Genomic DNA, 21,961 nt, shown 5'->3' on the forward strand with positions numbered 1-21,961 from the left:
AAACGAACGTGTGTTTTGTAGTATGGCGTCACGATGAACAATTGAGTGAAGGCGTGATTGATCACAGGGAAAGATGTGAATATACCCGTAGAGGGCGCTCGCACAGAAATACGCACCTGGCGTGAACTATGTAGGTTTCAAACCACTAATAATTACTGTATGCAAATTGCAAGTACTGGTACAATTTGATAATTTAACAAAGCTATTTAATGAAGAGTATTTGACCTTTGACCTCTAAATTTAGGCTGCGACAAACTCAGCAATGCTACGAGACGATTAGCGGGCATTCCTCTGCTAAAGGAAGCCGGTCGGTCGAGGAAGGCTTTGCTGAGTTCCGCGCGTGTGCGTTTGTACGTTCTGGCCTGATCGATGCATTGTCTCGCATTATTTTGCCGTAATGCCATCATAATAGGAAAATGGTTACACAGTATGTTACGTAGTCCTCAACAAGCGAAAATCTATGCTGTATTGTTTGGCGTTACAGAAGAGCACCTTCGATGACATCAGGATGTTTGTCTTAAAAGTAAATTCCGAGTTTGAGTGTAAAATGTATATTATTCTACATCACTGACGTGCCTATTTATTCTGCTTGTTTTATTAGGTCGTGGCATATCGCGGCAATTGACGGAAGATGGCAAAACCCGCAATACAAGCTTGATTATGAATGTTAAAGGGCGGTGGTCGTCGCGTCGCGTCCTGTTCGATATGGGACTCATTACGACGTACACAACGCGTGTAAAATACATTGTTTATTTACATGAAATTCGAACACGCGCTGCGCGACGACCACCACGCTTTAAATCACCTGCGGTCGAAGACGAATATTGTCTATTCTGGACAAATGGATATATTATTCTTGACATTCTCTTGAACTTCAGTGGACAAATTGTGAAATATATTCGATAGGCCAATAATGTAGTAATCTGAATATTATGTTTGCCAGTGAAACGAATGTGGAGCTTGAACCAAGAACACATTTATAGAAACACGTTATTACTCATTGCATAATGACGCCGGTTAAACTTTAAAAATAATTAAAAGAAATGAGAAAACCGGATAACTAATTGAAATTTCTGGTTAGATTTAATAGTTACCAGGGACTACGATTACCAACTACTAATTTTCTTCTAGAGAATATGATTCAACCGTTATTTCTAGCCCGACAAGGACAGTTGCGCCCTCTATCGGTAAATCTTTGTTGTGATATAGACAAGACGTGGAAGGTGTAACTGTTAATTGGTAACGGTTTTGTGGTATCATCTTTCGAACTTTACGATAGTCTTGGGGGAGGTTATAATGGAATAATTCACCACGTTGTTTTTTTTTAACTTTTAACTTCTTCATATACTTGTACGAACGCCACCTTCACGTTATGCAATTTATCCAATAAGTGGGCTAATCTGCACTGGCTCGGAAGGTTGTAAATGATTAGCTAGTTTGAATTTCTAATTTGCATAACATTACTGAGAATGAACGTGCATTCAACGCCACAAGTCTTTTGTTTTTTTAGCCAATCAGAATTCATCTTCCGAGCCAGTGCAGATCAGCAGCAATAAGTTCTCGAACAAGGGTTATTTCACTAAGGCGAAACTTGGAACAAACAAGTAACCTATCATTCCCATATTGTATATATACTACGTCACAAGATACTGGGGATCACGTGGCATTTTCTGGATTCACAAAACGTCCGCAATATTATTTTACAAAGTTGTTTCAAATTTAACGTGGCGACGCGTAGAGCTTTTTGTTTTGTTTATTATTTACTTGTGTTGACCGCCACGTCAATTTGTGGTGGTCGTTGCGCCATGCATGAGTAATACACGTGTTGAGAAAAAGACACTATTTTCCCCATAATCCAATGCGTTCTTCAATTTGCATGAATATACGGTTTGTGACCAGGTTGTGTTGGTCTCTAAATACCGACTTCGACTCCTTTCGAGTACTCCTTTGATACGTTCCAATCATCCAAGGAATTACCTTGCTAAACCTTTGCAGTGTGTCTTGTTGATCTGCACAACAATCAGAGTCGCCATCTTCGTTAATGTAGGACACATATCACTCTGGCTCGCATGCGCGGCGCGACGACCACCACCCTTTAACTGACTCGCATCATCAACGAGGATAACCGTAAACGGGCCAGCAACGTCACACTAAACAATTGTCACTACGTGCACAAAATATATATCAGCGAAAATAAAAACGACGAACGTAAATTGGGGAGCAAATGTGTGCTGCCAAAACAACTCGTAACTCATACATTAACTGCATATGAACAAGTTTGCTCATTATTTGGCGATGAAACGCTATACTTTTTAGCCGAAGGCGTCCTCAACGTCGATCTTGTTTGATCGAGTTTTTGACCAAAATCCAGGTACAGCCCGGAAAAAAATGTCTCCTAGCAACTGCATATTTAAATTCAGTAGTTGATAGCAATGATGCATTCCCGGACAAGCGTTTGCTCACTTCATTTCATGTCATCGTGCAAACTATCGAGCTACATACTAATATTTCACCGTCCTAACTATTCACAAGTCTTGAGGGCGCTGCATACAAAATGCTGCGAACCTGAGTGAGTGAGTGAGTGAGTGTACCACTGTTTGTCTGCCACGCAATCCAACAAGACATATGGAGATTAACAAAACGAGAAAAGTTGAGTTGAATATATGGAAAAAATGCATCCACCGCATAGAATGTGGGCCGTATGGCATCCAGTTGTCGTACAGCAACGACAGTTGAGCGTCGGAAATGGGTATTTACGTAAGGTGTAGTCAGTTGTTTTTATTTTTGTAATAATTTAATTCAAATAAATAAAAAACGTAAATTTGTAGACGTGGACAAGATGTAAAATGTAATGTGTTATTTTATTCGTCCGTAATTTGTACAAAGATATTATATTTTGTAAGCGTATAAAGCATTTTCCACATTAAATGTCGCAATTTCCAATTTTGATTCTTAAACACAAATTATCAAGTATATTATACAAATGTAAAATGTAATTAGGAATTTACTTTATCTGTAAAGTGTAAAAAAAAACTAGTCTTTACTGTAAATGGAACTTTCCTTATATTTTCTTTAAAAAACGTAAAATGCTTTTTGTATATCATGTAACCTGTACTAGCTATTCCATTTGCCCCCCCCCCGCCCCTACTCGACAGTGATGATATTCTCACCGGAATCGTATTCATTTTAGAGCACGAACACTCAAATGTCTGAGTTTATATACTAAAATTAGAAACGTACAAAGTTAGCGCAGAGTGAAGTGAACCGATCACCACAACATAGACTTCAGTCAATGAAGAAGCGCATTGCAGGTTCAAGAATAAAAATATTTCAACTTATGGGTATTGCAATCGGTACAGTTATTCAGCTCTAGGCTTCGGACCTGCCTCGAACGGCTAAATTACACTAGGAAGATAATTAGATACTTAATTAAGTTTAAAGCCAGTGTTTCAATCGAGCACAATGACAGTAATGACATTTACAGTTGACATCGATTCATATCGACAACTGAACACAAGCAGCGTGCAATATTGGGTTTTGTTCGAAAGGTCTGCTGCAGAGTGGAGTGATACATGAAAGGTGAGTAGTCCCGTGTAGTCATGTGTGGAGGGAGAAATCACCTCCAGCGGAGTTGTAAAGTGGTCACGTGCACGCTAACATCCAGTCCACCGCCATTGTAAATTTCCATCAAAAATAGTTCTGTTTAAGGTAGAAGCCTAGTCATAATTTTTTGACAAAATTGGTCATAAATCGCATGACAATGTTCATTAGTTTATTATGTACAATCATGAAGCTAATGTCCCATGGTACAATGAAATAGCATTAATTTGTGTGTAACAGTTATGCTTTTTGAGAAACATGTCCTAATATTTCTTAAAAACTGCTATTTTTAGAACAATTCCATAGAACACAATGTTAAAGAAAAATTGCATTTTTTGACACTTTTTAAAACCCAGATTTTTCAAATAATTGAGAACAACAAAAAGTACTTCATCATTAACAATATATGATTTTTTTCAGCCTATGTCACCAGGTTAGATTTTGAGATATTGCATAATATCTCTGCCATAGGAACCTGTGGTAAAAGTGTTACAATAGTGTCAAGATGGCGACTTTCCACTAAAATACAACCATCAATTTCTCGAAAAAAAGGCTGGTGACCCCCAATTTTCTTTAGGTCAATATCATTATATTGCCTTGGAGTGCAATTTATTGTAAAATGAATAAATTCTGGGTTTTTTAATTTATGAGTAGGCTTCTACCTTAAATATGGCCGTTTCTGCTCTGAAATGAACCCGAAATTCAAAATCGTGAGTCCAAATTTATGAGTTTGTTGTATGTATGGTTCAAAACTAACATCCATATTTGAGAAAATAAAAAGATATTGTATAATAATTAACATAATATTCGCATGGTGTTAGGAATAATCTGGTTTGAAAGCGTTGTGACATCAGCAGTAATCTTCACCAACTGGTATATCAACGACATACACGCTCAGTGTGAACCCACATCTCCACAGCTCTACGTGTCCGAAGTCTGGTAAAACTATACGATGATTCGAAGTTTACTGCTGCTTTGTATGCTGTTAAGTATTGTAGCCGCTGATCCACTCAAGGTGATAGGATTCCTACAATAAGTAATGTAGAAGGACTAGCTCTACATTCCTTGTTGTAGAAAGCCCCATTAATAGTTTACAAAATATATCTGTTCATCTTCAACTTGAATTTAGTCTATTCTCGGGGCGGAACTACGTCACAGAAAGTTCCACGTTGCTAAGACGCACACCAATGTACCAATTATTTGTTATGGGCTTTGCGCGAGCTGCTGTGGAACGCCGGTCGAAAGCCGGTGAAAACAGCTGAAGTTGTGGACAAACTCAACTTTAAATTTATCCTGAGAAACCAAATTTATATATTTTACAAAAATAGGAGTAATCCTGTAACACTGTTCAGGGGAGTCTCAACAAGTATCCCAAAGTACAGTTTTTCCGAAAGATTTCGGCTTTCGTTTTCATCGTCTGATTGCCCGGCGGCGAAAATGCCCGGATGTCCGTCACCGAGAATATATTTGATTTCTAATTTACCGAAATATATTAGGTGTCCTTATATCATGGATTAACTGATTGTATTATGTATTGTACTATGGTTGTCACTCGTTTATCTGTACCTGACATGCTTGTAAATGGCCGAATTTCCCGAATAACATGAAAGGTAGTCTCGGTGTTCAATTGCCAAACTACCTTTCAGAAAACGAATCGCGCTTTTTACAAATGTAATTCAGATAAAGTAAACTGTTCATTCGCGTGACTGGAAAACATCCAACTTCCTACTATACAAATGTGGGAAAATTATTTGTCAAGAAAATTAGCAACGAGTTTTGGAATTTATTTAACCCACAACATTAATAAACGTACTTCTATGTACCACTGACGAACTGTGGGTATATTAAGTAATATTTGTAAAACATGCCATTTTTTTATATTTCGATCCCTGTTTTAGTTTTATTAATATATGGGTACGATGAAATAAAGGTTGTGGTTTATTTACTTTTATTCACAAAAAAACACGTTTTTTGAGGTCAGTGGAAAAATTGAGGGTAATTGTTAAAAAGGAGTACTATTTAATTCCAGTCACATTGACTGAGCCTATTTATGATTTAAAATACCCGGAATGTATTTAATTTCTTTTAAATTGTACTTCCGGGCAATTGATATTGACTTAAAAAAAGTTAGGGGTGTCACCAGCTTATTTGTCAAGAAAACAATGGTTGTAATTGACATTATTGCTGTATAGTGTTTTTACCATAGGTTGCCATGGCAAAGATGATATGCCATATCTCAAATTGTTGTCTGGTGATTACATATATATAATTGTACTTCCGGGCAATTGATATTATCTTTAAAAAAAATTGGGAGTGTCACCAGCTTAATTGTCGACTGAAGAAAACGATGGTTGTAAAACGGCCTTCGAACGAACAAATCCTTTCGTAACGGTTCGTAAAGTCACTAAACCTATTAAACGGTATTTGCCGTTATATCGTGTATCCAGCAATGGTCAGGTGATCACACGTCTCGCTGAATTAATCACATGACATTGTCACTTGACCACTAAGACCGCTCTCTAATGGAACGCTCGCTAATGAAATGAACGCGCTCATTGACACGCAGATCGCCGCAAACCAACCGACTGTGCTGAATAGCGCCACCTGTGTTGACACAATGGAACACGCTCTAATGGAATGACTCGAGCTAGGTCTATTCGGTTGTAATTGGCTGTATGGCAGTATGGCAGAGATAATATACCATATCTGAAATTGTTGTCTGGTGTTATATATATTATTTTATGGTGTCATTAACTTCATGATTTTACACAATAAACCATTGGTCAGGCGATATGATTATGACCAACTTTCTCAAAATTACTTTAAATTACTTCTACTTTGAGACCAGTGCAGTGCCGCCAGTACCTCAAGACCCCCCAGCCAAGTGTAAACAGTCATGATTGTAGCGCGTTTCCATACATTTTAAATGACACTACCTGGCGACTGAAACAGCTTTCATGCTTCACGTTGTCGTAAGTGGAAGTGTTTCTCTCCGTAAACTATGAAGTGAAAACACCGTTTCATATTTGTTTGTTTTCTGAAAACCGCCACCTTCACATATATATATCGTCCAATTATCGAGCACTTCAAGCACAGACAACAACTGTTTTGATTGAGCTTCAAGTTAGTAATAGTACGAGGTACTAAAGTATTTGGGCTCTGCATATAATAACGTGTTCCGGTTAGGGTAACACAATTGACATCATTTCCGGGTTTTTATTGTGGTCTTCAATAATTGCTAATTAGGTCACGTGCATCACTCTCTCACTGTAGACTATAGAGGGACTGTGGGTGTATATATTATTTTACAGTTGATATTTATAATAATAAAAAAACATTTGAAACCAAATATTTGCGCACGTGACCAAAAATTCGTGTGTATAAATTCGATGGTAGTCTGCAAAAAAAAAAAGAGCAAAATTTATCCATGCTCAAATTCCACAATACTGATATGGTGAGGCTGTGTCAAACCCATCCTACTTCCTAACAACTCAGATTTTAAATTGCTTCTAGTACATTTAATTTTGTATTCATTATATGAATTTACGACAAATGAAATTTGCAAAATTTCAAAATTGACACTATTTATTTGTTACAATAATATCAAATAGATTAACTTTTAGAAACGTCTTCAACTAACTTCATGTTGAAGTTATTTGTTGTTGAAGTTATTTGTATAGAGGGACTGTGGTCTCAGTTTGTACTCGTTGATCTGCGCAACAGTCAAAGTCGCCATCTTTGTTTATATGAGATCCATATATCTCGCGCATGCGTGGCACGACGACTACCGCCCTTTGAGAACTGAACAACAACTGTTACTAATACGAGCACCAAAACATACAGTACAACGACGCCTTAGACTCGTTAGAAACATTGTGCTAACCACGATGTTCGAACAAATATTTGTTAAATTAACGCTCGGTTTGCTACTTTCCCAGCGGAGTATATGCATAAAATGAAATACGGAGAAAAACTTATGATTCTAAGAAATATATTGTCAAATAAATGTGATATTAAAGCGGAAGGGTCGTCACCTGCACACGCGCGGGAATTGAGTCCCAAGCGACGATAACAACACACGCTAATAACGCAAAGACTCATGGGTAGACGCTTGTTTGTGAACAATGACACGCTATGGCCATCTGACGCATGCGCAGGTGACGCGTGCCCCGCTTTAATAAACATGAACCTGCATTATTCTATAAACGGTCAAAGGTTATATGTAAAGATCGATAAACCAAATGAATCTCTTCCACAGATCCAGGATGGATCGATAACTTATTTTTGCACAGCTTTTCATATATGCAGCTCTGACTCCGTGGTAGAATCATAATTTCATATCATCGATGTTAATCATAACTTTTAATGGTTTATATTATGGGCTCGCCATAAGGCCACAAATCCCTGCCAACTTGCCGAGACAAGTACCCCTCCCCGGGACAAAGCGATTTCTACAAACTTTTTATTGAGTAGTACGTTTTTGACACATGTATATCAGGTGAGAAATGTACATGGTATCGATCTTTCAATACAAGTACAGTCCGCTATTTCTGAAGTCGGAGAGGCTGTAGTTCATTTCAGATGTATGTTGGAAGTTCATTTCATATTTGTGTACCGTATAGATGCCCCGATTGCATTTAAAATGACGAACATTCGATAAACAAAATTTAAAGAAAATGGTAATTCTATAAGTAATTCGTTCTCAAGCGGATACTTTGCCCGACAAACGTCTGGTTATATTGAAGTATTGCAAAGAACTACGGATATCTACTACCGTTTTCCGTAAGTTTATGGTCTGCTCGTTGCCTTTCTGGAAACATGCAGGTACGTCACACAAGTACACTATGACAGCACACCCAAACTGCGACGAGAATGCAAAAAAATCTTCTAAAATTTGTCGAATTTTCGGCATAACTTTGTCTTTCTACCCCTGGTACGCTGACAGAAAGTAAATATACTTATTTCCATGTACCTTGGTTGTATGTATGTGTGTGTCGAGAAAGAGACGATGGGCAGAACATTGATGATACGGCGAAGTGCACAATTCCTTCTCGGTCTTCGGGGTTCGCCGTCAGTTGACAAGGCCTCTGTGCTATGATATATATCACTGGCAGAACCAGAAATTCGGCAAGGGGGCGCTCCTATTGACGTAGGCTGAGTTTGTCAATTGGTTTGCCAATTTTTGTGGGGGCTGAAGGGGGGGGGGCAGGTGCGCCTCCCCTAAATCCGCGCGTTTATAATATCTGGAGCAGAATTAAAGCTGAAGAGAGCAATTTGGATGCTTTGATGTAATTCCGTATGTGATTGTCATGGAGTCAAAACAAACTTATGATTGAGGACGTTTGGGCGTGTTCACACGCACTGTTTTGTTTAGACGTACAGGTCCGAGCGCGGACTCAGTTAGTCAGTTAATGCCAGTCTAAAAATACAGAGAAAAACACAGTCGTTAAAGGGCGGCAGTCGTCGCGCTGCGCATGTGTGACATTTGTGTTGATAAACATTGATTTCCCCACAATCCAATGCGCTCTTCCAATGGAAATCACAAGTATGAGGTTTGACCTGGGCGCGACTTGCACTAATTACCGCCGATGACTCCTTTGATACCTTCCTATGTCCTAAAAAATACCTAATTAAAGCTTCGTAACGTCTCAGTTTGTACTCGTTGATCTGCGCAACAGTCAAAGTCGCCATCTTTGTTGATATGAGACCCATATATATCGAGCATGCGTGGTGTAACAACTACCGCCCTTTAAATTTACGGCGGTGAAATAAGGGCGTAAATTCTAAGTGTAGGAACAAAGTACTAGTATTGAATCCACTCACTGTACACTCTAAAACAAACATGCCACACAGAAAGTCCCATCATCCGATTCATTCAGTTTTATTCTACATTTCCCTTGCACAGTAAAATATATTCTACACCTAAAAACACATTATGACATAGTACTCAGTCATCGGTGATTTGGTCAGGGGATTTGGCAATTACCGAGCCTCGACTGATAACGACGGACGTTGGTGGCGTGATTAAGACTCCTGGCGTGTTCAGTCGGTGCTTGGAGAATCACCGGAGAGTTTAGTCAATTATATTTCTCGCATAAAATGCAGGAAATAGCGTTTCAGATGGTCTAGATTTTCTTTTTAAAGGGAGCATGCCCGGACCCCCTAGTAAGGTTGGTGAGCAGACCCCGTCCCCATACAAAATTTCGTGCTGCGCCTCTGACGCGTAAAACAATACGCATGTGTTGTACAACTATACACACAAGGAAATGTTAATGTTGCTATTCTCGTCAAAATCACGTTAAATTCAGTGAGATCGCATTAAATAGTGTAAATACTTGTTTATGAATATACAATGTTGTTGACAATGACGTCAGTCCGCGACAAAGAATAGTCGCGCCCTCTAGTGTTGACGCGCTTCTGTGACGTAATTTTGATCTATGAATATCAGCAAATAAACGAAATATTTGAAAAAAATATGTGTTTTAAACGATAAACGACAACCGAAGACAACAGCTGCTTTGGTGTTAGGATCATGCTTTCCTCATCTACGTCACATTGACGTCACTAAAATACTTAGTCACTAGAGGGCGCAAATTCCATAAAGTGGCAACATATTTTTCGACAAAAAAGATACAATTCAAAAGATTAACATAATTCGGTTCAAATTTTCGTTAATTTGAAAAAAAAAGTCCGAATGTGTTTCTGTAAATGGCCCTCCACAGCATGCCCCCTAAACGTTCACACGCGTCGGTACCCTCCAAGGGGACAATTAACTGTCATGGGATTGTCAGTCAACAGTCTAGGAAATCGGCGTCATTTAAGTTGTAAAGCAATTTAACATGGCAAAACTCGAGGTACAATGCCTGGGTAGGGTTATTGCTATTTTAATACTATCATCGGGGGCGGAGCTACGTCACAGACGTTCCACGTTGCTAAGACGCGCACCACTGTACCATGCATTTCTATGGGCTCTGTGCGCGCTGCTGTGGAACGCCGGTCGAGCCGGTGAAAATTCGAGAAAACAACACAAACTCAACTTTGAAGTAATCCCGAACAACCAAATTTATATATGTTACACACGTAGGGCTAATCTTCTACACTGTTCAGGGCAGTCTCAACAATCATCCCAAAGTACTGTTTTCTGCGAGTTTTGGCCCTTTGTTTTCACCGCCGCGGGTTGCCAGGCGGTGAAAATGCCCGGATATGCGCCCCCGAGGATACAACTCAACAGTTCTTCTATAAACGCCAAGAAAGTGCCAAGATGTACGACATTTAGAGGTCATGAAACAAGAGCAATACGAGGTCTGCTCACGAGCACTAAGTATTCGCATACCACCTAATGACAAGTTATAAACGACTTGACTTGGGAGCGGATCCCGGCTACGAGTATACTATCTAAATGATGATGTCCATTTGTAAAGTTTATTCACATCTGTAAAACAAAATAGAAAGAATTAGAAAAAAAAACACTCATATTTATGAACATGTCAATCATGTCAATCAATCATTAAATAAATAAATAAATAAATAAATAAATAAATAAATAAATAAATAAATAAATAAATAAATAAATTAATTAATAAATTAATTAATATTAATTAAATAAATATAAAGTGAGTGTCTACGTCATAAGCTCGTTAAAGGTTATTAGCATATTGTGTACGCAGTGAGAATTCTTCGGTTCCCTTTTTCCGTATTCCGTAACCAATGCGTCATCACAGTGATGTCAATTGCAATTTACGTTTTATGTAAGTGACGTTCAACACCGTCAATGAGGTTTGTCAATCAGACCTCATTGATGGCGCTGAACGTTGTGTTTGTATTCGATGCCCACACATAAGCGACGCTACCAGATATATACACAAGCTAACAAGCAACGCCAGACCAGCGACTGCATGCTCAGAAAAAGATTTGTACACACTCCCACCATGTCATACTCTGTAATATGCATTTAGAATTGTGGTTCCCCAAAAACTTTGAATTCGAATTTAATTTATAGTGTATTGCCCGCGTCACAGATTGACAACTAATCAAATTTGAATGTTAAATCCAATGCCCAGAGCGCCCAATAGAGTAATTAAAGCGCGGTAGTCGTCGCGCCACGCATGTGCGAGATATATGGGTCTCATATAAACAAAGATGGCGACTTTTACTGTTGGGCAGATCAACGAGTACAAACTGAGACGTTAGCAAGCTTTAATTTTGTATTTTTTAGGTGATTGGAAGACATCAAAGGAGTCACCGGCGGTAATTAGTGCTAGTCGCGCCCAGGTAAAACCTCATACTTGTGATTTCAATTAGAATCGCGCATTGGATTGTGGGAAAATCAATGTTTATCCTGTGAGTTGATTGTTTCGAAACGTACAAAATAAGGCGGTACACATGCGCATTAGTTTACACGTTTACTATTTTGTGTCTTGCGAAACGTTTACAATAATCGGATCCCGCATGCTGTGTCAAGCAAAACAAAATATTTAGAAACTGCATGTTAACATCCATATTGCCTCAATCAGATAGGTTGTATATGAAATTATTTTTTTCGATGGAGTACGGTATCAAGTAACACTATTTCATACTGTTCATGCTAGTTCGAAACAAGTTAAATTTTAAGCATTTATAAGAGTACCTGGAATAACAAGTTTCAATTATATCATGAATCGTCGCGTCGCGCATGAGCGAGATATATGGGGCTCATATAAACAAACATGGCGACTTTGACTGTTTCGCAGATAAACGAGTACGAACTGACATGTTTCCAAGCTGTAATTATGTAATTTTCATGTTATTGGAAGGTATCAAAAGAGTCACCGGCAGCAATCAGTGCAAGTCGCGCCCAGGTCAAACCTCAATCTTGTGATTTCCATTTGAAGAGCGCATTGGATTGTGGGTAAATCAATGTTTATCAACACAAATGTCGAACATGCGCAGCGCGACGACTACCGCGCTTTAACCTTGGACGTAAATGGCCGTCGAGATCTCATTGGGAGCGAGAGAATCACGGGTCACCGATAATGCATTGCATATATGCACAGTAACATGCTCAGGAGTGCAAACTTTGAATTCAGCTCAAACTGCCTTAATCAATGGACGTTGTGACGGGTGAGATGAAACACATGGGTCAAAATCAAGTCTCGCGGCAGTCGCGCTCTCTTATTTTAGTTTTTTGGTACACATCGATTTCTGTGATTGTATGAAGTGTATGCAAATTAGCTGTTCAGCATGCATAAAATTTGGCAGGAAAAAAAAAACGCCTTACGTTGCACCAGGAACTTTCCAGCTCTCTCCGAACTCGACGACATCATGTACAACTATACCATTAGGTAACTGAAAGTCGTTGTGTTTGTCGCCATCGGCATTGCCAAGGAGACCACACAGGAGTCCCTGGAAGTCGGAACCAGTAAGAGAGGCACTGAACATGTGTCTTCTCAATGTCCATTCTAAAGTGAATCTAGTATCTTCCGCAATAAAACCTAAAACCACCGTCTCTCCGTTATTGTGGATGAGGATTCTCTTCGTGCCGGAAACAATTCCGGTCGAACCTTCCTGTGAATGAAAACCATATATTTTACGTTACGTATCACGACAAACATTGCTGCAAGACCGCTTTTACAATTCTTATGACAACAGACAGATAACATTGGGTCTGAGAAACACAAATATACAGCAGTCGGGACTGTTCTAGTATCGAGAAAAGCCTCAAGCATTGAGATAATAATCCTTCCTTCCCCTCTCACCCTCACACACATTCTCTCTTTCTTCATCACCTTATTACAGTCTGCCCACTATTCTCACTCTCTCACACTCTAACTATCTCACATTCTGACTCTCTTACCCTCTCTCTCACACACATGACCTTTTTCTCTCTTTCATTCTCTCGCCAAACAAGATATTGTCTCCTTATGAAATCTCTGATTTTCATTTCAGAAGACAATACGTGCCGAATTTATTTTCGCTATCTCCGCTAAAAGTATCATTCAGTGAAAATAAAATTTAGCAAATATACGTGATTTTCCCTATATTCCCGTTGAGGTCCATCACATTGCTGGAATACACCTGCCCAATTATGAGACTTTCAGAAAAATATCATAAGCAATTTAACGAAAGTTTCTTGTGGGTAACGGAAGCAGTCTGTGGATGTGGCCTGCAATTGAGATTTGGGAAAATTCACCAGATTGGGAGATAAGCAATCAGCTCTTGGAATATTTTCAATAAATGTGTTTATGAATGCAAGTGATTTTATTTAATTTCATGTTTATGGTTACACTTGAAATGAAAAACAGAAGATAAACCTCAAGGCTATGCAACGACATTCTTACCGTGGTGACATGCACTCCATATACGAATGCATGCTCCTCCCCGACCGTCACATTCAATGCCACGGTCATTGTCTTGTTAGTGTGATCTCGCCGTGCAAACTTGGCTGTGATCTCAAAATCTGGCTGCTCGTTGGCGCAGTCTCTGACAAGAGTATACCAACATTCCCCTTGGAAGGTGTATGCATGTCCATCGAACGTCTTCATGTGGGGGTACCCACGATCACCTCCTATTAGATCTGTTGGTATGAGAATGATCTTGTTGTATTTTGTTTACAGACAGGGCAAGAGATTGGATTTGTTTTGCAATATGGACGTTCAGACTGATATCATCACTCACCTGAGCTTCTTTTGACAGAAACACTTCTAACCAAGATATCATCATCGTCTATACTAGTCCAACCATCGAAGGGATAGTGTCCCATCACCATCAGGCCGTTGACATCAATACCAATGATAGTTCCATCACCCGTAACTGTGACATCAACCACTTCAGTGCCAACACTCGCTGCCACTTTCTCCCAGGTAGCTTCATCACCAGGTGCCGCTCTGGTCCACAGCGTCCCGTCATTAGCTACTCCTAGTATCTCACTTGACGGAAGCTGTGAAACTGATTGAACACAGCAACTACCTTCGACCAACGTCCACATACCTTCGATCCCGGGGCGGGTCCACAAATCGCCAGTTTCGCCAATGCCGAGAAGAGTGCCGTCATTCAGGTAAGTGACATCGATCACGCAGCAACTGTTATGGATAGGTCCTTCCCAGAACTCTTCAATAGACTGCTCACTCTTGGTGAAAAGCCTGTGGTGCTCATCCACTCCAAGTATGGTGCCATCAGGGAAGGTTGTCATTGATATGATACAACAACTGTTTGGCACTTCATGCCATATACCACTGATACCAGATCTAGAGTACAACTTTAGGTCCGTGCTTCCTGCTGCATAATAGTCCTCCTCGGCAAATCCTTAGTACAGAGAAATATTTTCATTGACGCTTGATACTTTTAGAATCAAGTTTGTTTTTTTTCCTAGCTGGCCGGGTATTGTGCTTCCGCGTGGCTCACATGCTTAACCTGACACCAAAATAATTATTTAAATATATCTATCACATTACACCCTGATAGGTAAATGTTAAATGGTGTATGTAGCTGTGTAAACATCGTAATGTTGTATAACTGCAATTGATATTATCATCTACGGATCGTGAATTCCATACAAAATATTACCTACCTCGTGTATGAATAGCTTTCTGAAAGAGATAGAAATAGATGTAGTTTATTATTTTCTTTGTTACAAAACATAACAATAATAATTATATTATCTTATGTTCAACAACACATGGGCATAGACCAGGGAAACATTGAACCCGATGACGAGAGAAAATAGAGCAGTATTTCATTGGACAAGACAAGTTCGCTTTTAAAGAGAATTCGGCGATTATTTTCATACAAGGTATATTGTAACACATCGTGGATTTGTTGAACACACGTGCTCTATGTTTTAATTTATGCATTAGAGGTGATAACCATTAGTTACTTGCTCGTCATTTCCTGAATGCGCATGCGCATTTGATGTGCGTGCAACTCGTCGATAGATTTAAAGCGGGAGGGTCGTCACCTGCAAACGCGCGGGAATTGAGTCACAAGCGACGATAACAACACACGCTAAAACGCAGAGGCTCATGGGTAGACGCTTGTTTGTAAACAATGACACGCTAAGACCATCTGACGCATGCGCAGGAGACGACTCCCCGCTTTAACTCATTTTACTTGTTACAGATGTTGACGATCAAACAGGTCACGTGGTACATATTCATTCTGTTGAGTGTTGCTGCAATACATTGATGCTTTTCAATTTAAAACATGAAAGTGGATTTATTTTTTATTTGTCCATCTGTGACAATTTACCACATTTGTGCCATATCAGATGTGTACATGTCAGGCAGCCAGTCAGTCAATTAGATAGGCGGGCATTGCATTGATATACCGTTGGCCGAGTACACGTTACAGTTACACAACAGAATAAATGAATGACCAAGTCATTTTTTTTTCATTCTGTCAGCCGACCAAAATGGTACAGTCGGTCGTTCAAGTATAAAGGTTCAAGTATAAAGCTGTCTACTTATGTACCCAAAAATTATGTTCCTTTTTTGAGCCAAAGTGTCTGAAAAGAAGGTCTAAAATGTCGGCATTCACTACTGAAATTATGATCAAAAAAGCTAAAAAAAAACGCTTAAAGGCATCCTTCTAGTTATAAAATCACGAATTGTAACAGGAATACGGGTATCGTATTTCATAACCCTTGTCAAATCTAAGCATGGTCTGGATACATTTTGAAAAAAAAAGTATCTTTCTTATCATTGTTGATGTCTTGAAAAGTAGAGATGTCTTTGAGGTGTTGATGCCATCCGCACTGACTCAACATAATATTTACTTATATTTATTTATTTAAGTTTGGTAACGACATATCATGTTCTGGTGTTGCTGGGCTTATGACTGGCTAAAACAAAATGCTTGACAAGTATGTATCAATTTTAAACATTAGTTTATGACTGGAAGTCATGGCGTGCTACTTACGCCTTCATCCGGTGTACCAGTCATCTGTTTGAACGCCAAACAGAAGTTAATACTAGCATACTAATAGTAGGTATTATTTATCATTGAAATAAATAACATGGAGAAATGGAAAATAATAGTTATTCTGTAGAGTGGTGCTAGAATGAATAATTTGAATTACAATTACAATTAAAAGTTGATTACTTGTGCATCTGTTACAATTCAATAAAGGAATGTAATCAGAATCCAGCACATAACATATCAATGTTATACAAATAAAACATCGAAACACCTAAATCGTCGTTGACACATATATTCGTTTCGTGAATATAACGAGTAAATAACAAATCTTATATTCAATATATTCATAATAATAGAAATCAATAATTACAATTAGAAAAAGTTTAAAGGTCGACAGTCGTCGCGCCGCGTCCTGTTCGATATGGGACTCATAGCAACGTATACAGCGCGTGTAAAATACATTGTTTATTTACATGAAATTCGAACACGCGCTACGCGACGACCACCGCGCTTTAATAACATTTTGAGAAAATGTATCTACGGTATTATAAATGCATCAGAAAGTGTCATTTCTTTACGCGCATGACGAAATATTATGAAAAATGATGAAAAATAAATGACTGTTATGCTGGAACTGCGAAAAGTGAAATGTTTTTTTATAGCGGGTCATTTCAATTCACACGCTAGGTCCTTGCAATTTCAACAACTTTCTCAGCTCTGGACTATATAATGTATATAGTATTTTTGTTCTTCCAAACATATTAAATTGATGGTTTCTGTACAAAACAACTACTAGACTCGGCAATCAATGGTTATGCTTTATTTGACGAGATGAGATGAGATGAATTAAAAAAGCGCTTTGTAATTTATATAGCATCAATGCCACTTCAAGTTTGTCATTTGACTATGGTGTGAACTGACTTTAAATGTCGGTGGTCGTCGCGCCGCGCATGTGCGACATTTGTGTTGATAAACATATGGAAATGGAAATCACGAGTACGAGTTTTGATCTGGACGCAACATGAGCCAATTACCGCGGTGACTCAGCTTCTTTCAGTCATAATTCAAGACAAATATAAGTCAAATATATAGAGAATATAGCAAATTATCTTTTTTGGTATATTCTCGTGTAGTCGGTAATTATGAAAATGTTATGGATCATTCTTAATATACATTTTTCTGAATTATCTTGTCAAAATCAGTTTTGTTCAGGTTTTTTTCTCTTCAAAAACGAAAGAATTTCACAATGTCGAAAACAGAAAGTCTTTATCTTAGTGTTTTACTGTATTTTGCATTGTAATGATTATGCATTTTGGTTGTATATAGTTGTTACAATTTTTTATGTGACTTGAACTAATGAACTACGTCCCGGTATTATATCTTTCACGCCTGGTTTCTAAAATATCATAACAAGTAATACATTCGAAATTGTATTTTGTCGCAGCTTTTGACTTGTAAATAAATACAAAACAATTAGGGTTCTCAAATTGATATTTCGCTATGCTGTGAAGCAGCTGTTTATTTTCAGTAGTGAGTACACCACGTGTTGGGACATAAATTAAAGATTTGTTTTCCTTTTTCTGCTCCTCCATATTATATATATATATATATATACAATCAGCTACGAAAACGTTGTGTATATACCTCAAACTATATTCAAACTTTCAGAATATGTATAATCACATAGTTATATGCTGATTTTATCTTCATTCATTGTAACATAATGTGACGTCAGATACACATGTTGGGAATGACGTAATATATTTATTTGTCGTGTTTAATGTCACTACAAATGTCAACTGCGTGTAGTATCTGACAATCAATATAAAAAGGTACACGCGAGACATCTGTAATCCCGATGGCATTGGTGTGACAAACGCATTTACAATTGGGGTTTGAATTGAGCATAAAAACTAGTATACGAGTCAACAATCGCACACTTGATTATCGCTCAAACATATAAGGACTAACATCATTTCTATAACCGTCGCATGCAATATAACCGCAACATTTGGCCTAATAGCACAACGAATAATCCTTAATTAAATTGCAGCTTGTTCCAAACTCAACATTATTAAACAATATTCGTCCAACTCAAAGTGAAAAGAAAACACTCATACGTATTTGCAGTGATAGTAATTATGCGCACCGAAACACGTATACACGTGTGTTTCATTAAATGAATACGTAGTTGTATACTATAAGAATAACAGCCAATGGTAAATCATAATCAAAAGTACTCCAAAAGTATCACTAAATAAATCTTTGTATCTGTATTGCTATGTTCTAGTAAGAGAAACACGAAATCATTATGATATGTTATTTCATGCGTCATAATGATATATATCCCGCTGATAATACATGAGTACAATTGCGTAAAATTAGTTCGGAAGTGGGTATTAGAGATTCCTGAAATGTCCCAGTAAGTACTGACCTAATACAACGTAATATACAATGTATATTTCTTACCGTATCCGGGTTTGCCGTCACCACTCCCAATGCAGACACGAATATTATTAAATACAACATTTTGGTAGTCAGAAACACTTCAGGTCTACGCTGCACAAGTTTAATGACTGCGTGTAATGTAATGTTACCACATATTGATATTTGATTTATGCAAATAGGGTAATATGTATATGGTGTTCTATTGGTCAATGGAAGTACATGTGATAACTATTCATGAATATTCATCATCATCATATTAGCACGTACACTCTTAACACGAGAACACATGGCATTCATTTGCATAAGCGTTTATATAATCATAGACCTTTTCTAAGGTCTGTGGTATAATTAGTTGATGTAAGCAGATATCCTCATCGCTATACATATATAGGAAGTCACGTAGTTGCTATATAGATAGGAGACCCAAGGGGTATAAATAAATATGGATAGGCGACAATGGCAATGTTTAGTTTAATATGACGAATCCAAAATATTCGGTAAGCCAGATGGCTGTCAATACATGTGAATGAATGAATAAATCATTTATTTCAACAAATATATACAATTATAACTGAGAGAATCACACTGAGCGTGAAAATAATTTGCAAAATTTTTATTTTTTGCGAGTAGCATAAATATTTCGTATTTATGTCACAGCGCACTGCCACCAACTTGACAGCTTTCTGTAGCGTGTATTAAATGTACACTTGTGATGTCTAGTGAGACATATGCAGTTCGATTCTCCGAAGTCAGAGAAAAAATAATATAATTCTGCACATAAATAAAGTCTAGTGTATTCATGGTCAAACGACAAATGTCCACAATGAACCTAAGGGTAATTAGTAGATATATATATATATGAATGTCCTTAAACTCACAACTCGGCAAATGTACCACACGACTACAATGAATGAATTTCCTTAAACAGTGGAATAATCAATGTATGCACACGAAAATATATTATAGTAATAGTGATAAAACAAATATATTTAGTAAATAGTGTAAAAACTGTACATAAACAATTGAAAAAGTTATATACAAATGTGAGCAAAGTTGAAACAATTCGATTGATTTGTTTCACTCATTGTAGCATAGTTATCCACCAAGATGAGAACCCGTGACACCTCGTGGCCATTCATTATATACAATACATGGCACATAAAGTAAATATGAATATGCCAAAAAATCATTTCTCAATATTGAAAACAACAACGGGAATTGAATTTTACCCATATTGTCGAATTGAAATAAAAATACGTTATAGAAAATTACATTAGCTGCGGTACATAATACGGCCATTTTATATTTATTTACGAAAGTCCCCAGGAACATATCACAATATGTGATGAATTCAACATTGGCGAGTGTATGGCGCACAAATCTAAATTGAAAATTGATATATTGAAATCAAAATGTAAATATTCAATGTGTATTGGTAGGACCCGACCTCGTTTTGTCGTATACGCAAATGGACCGACATATCCGGTGGCAGTCAACACATTGTGGGGCTAGGGATCAACCAACAACATTTCAAAATGGGTATTGGGGTAGAGGGCGTGTCACCTTGTCAGTTTATTGCTAGTAAATGCTACACCTCCAAATTTATTTCGTGGACGTAATGCGGAGTAATTCTCCTGAATATAGCGGTACTGTGTTCACATAATTTTTCTTTTCAGTTTGATCTCGGTACGACCTTCAATAGATTGTTCAATCCCTATGCCGATTAAATTTGTCACCGCGAGACTGTTTTATTCGTAATATTGTGACATTGTATTCATTTTATTATCAACAAAAGACATTATATAAAACCAGTGTAACGAGTACAGCACGTATCACTGTATTCAAATCTCGCAGGTTGGGTTTTTTGTTTATCTTGAAAACAGGTCCTAGATGAAATAATAAAATTTCACTCCAATATTCCAATTTTCAATTTGTCGTAGTACGCCCTCAGTCCAATTTAGAACATTAAGCTCGTATTTTGAAAGTTTAACTGTGATAATGAGAATAAAATAATGAATGGCCACAGTATGTAGGGCAAATGTAGGTGTAATATAAAATTTAATTTAACGAGTAATTTCAAAGATAAAACACGACGTTTTGCCATAATTCTATCTTGTTATTTGACACACACAGGGAAAAATGAATGGCCGCCTGGTGTCACGAATTGATGAGGGCATCAGCAAAAAACGTTCACAAATCAACTCAAAGAATAAAAAACGATACTCTTTTGGGTGAGACACTCGGGTAGATAGTTAGTTAGTTAGTTAGTTAGTTAGTTAGTTAGTTAGTTAGTTAGTTAGTTAGTTTAATTAGTTAATTACATACCATAACCAATCGTTGGCAAATGCGTCAAATTATGCTAATACAGTTATACAAAGCTGGCTACACACGATGATGGAACATGAATGAACGAGTCATTTGTTGCAATCCCCCCCCCCTCCCCCACAACTGTCAGTTTCACCAATTACATAAAATGTAGGCATTGAATCGTCAATGGAAAAGGGCATATGCATAACTCATAATTCATAATATAACATAATTTTCGCAAAATTGTCTGAAAAGAGGCATATTTCCTCTTACTGTTGATGTATTGAAAGGAGAAGGGGTCTAGAGGATTTGGTGACACATCACTATAATGCATTACATGGAAGCGCCTCTGAGATTGCGTGCAACTTGTGAATCAACATACATGTAATCATGTTTCGGTGATTTCGGTTTTTGACATACAGATAAATGTATGTTGATACAAACTAGCTCAACAAAAACTCTTCTCATTGAGCTTTTATCAGCTTAACGGCATTATCAAAACTATTAAATCGTTTTATAAAGACCGACTATTCTCAGTGATCAGAAGTTTTGTTCTTCCAAATTGACCGATATGAATTCGTGATAAAATATGGAGTTTATCGTAGATGCCATACATGATACCTGTGTGACGTAAAGCTTATGATATTGACATAAACCATTTAACTATGTGATGTGAGGTGAGGTGTACTTTTATTTAAGAAATGCCTAACATCGC

The 21,961-nt window shown here is 37.7% G+C and overlaps 1 protein-coding gene and 1 long non-coding RNA gene across 2 annotated transcripts in view; one reads left to right on the plus strand and one right to left on the minus strand.

Moving 5' to 3' along the window:
- LOC144341973 (uncharacterized) overlaps nucleotides 1-2,847 on the plus strand; it is a 65,146-nt gene extending 62,299 nt beyond the window's left edge. Inside the window, exon 2 of the long non-coding RNA XR_014927799.1 lies at nucleotides 602-2,847. This is a non-coding gene — a long non-coding RNA (uncharacterized LOC144341973). The remainder of the gene's footprint in view (nucleotides 1-601) is intronic.
- A 6,610-nt stretch (nucleotides 2,848-9,457) lies between these two features.
- LOC144341975 (uncharacterized) lies at nucleotides 9,458-19,086 on the minus strand. The gene is made up of 6 exons (XM_085494341.1): nucleotides 18,961-19,086; nucleotides 15,146-15,164; nucleotides 14,254-14,880; nucleotides 13,917-14,152; nucleotides 12,857-13,143; nucleotides 9,458-11,032 (listed from the first exon to the last, which is right to left on the minus strand). The coding sequence occupies exons 1-6, from the start codon at nucleotides 19,018-19,020 to the stop codon at nucleotides 11,023-11,025; spliced, it is 1,239 nt and encodes a 412-aa protein (XP_085350467.1). The 5' UTR covers nucleotides 19,021-19,086; the 3' UTR covers nucleotides 9,458-11,022.
- Nucleotides 19,087-21,961: the final 2,875 nt, after the last annotated feature.

This window comes from Saccoglossus kowalevskii, chromosome 20, assembly GCF_978046115.1.
Source record: "Saccoglossus kowalevskii chromosome 20, keSacKowa6.1, whole genome shotgun sequence".
Lineage (NCBI taxonomy): Eukaryota > Metazoa > Hemichordata > Enteropneusta > Harrimaniidae > Saccoglossus > Saccoglossus kowalevskii.

Excerpts from the sequence above, each read along its gene's own strand:
- LOC144341975 (XM_085494341.1), bottom strand. The coding sequence starts at position 19,020 with ATGTTGTATTTAATAATATTCGTGTCTGCATTGGGAGTGGTGACGGCA. Across the intron at positions 14,153-14,253 it reads TTCTGTCAAAAGAAGCTCAG|ATCTAATAGGAGGTGATCGT; the intron begins GTGAGTGATGAT and ends TCATACCAACAG. Across the intron at positions 13,144-13,916 it reads ATGGAGTGCATGTCACCACG|GAAGGTTCGACCGGAATTGT; the intron begins GTAAGAATGTCG and ends TTTCATTCACAG.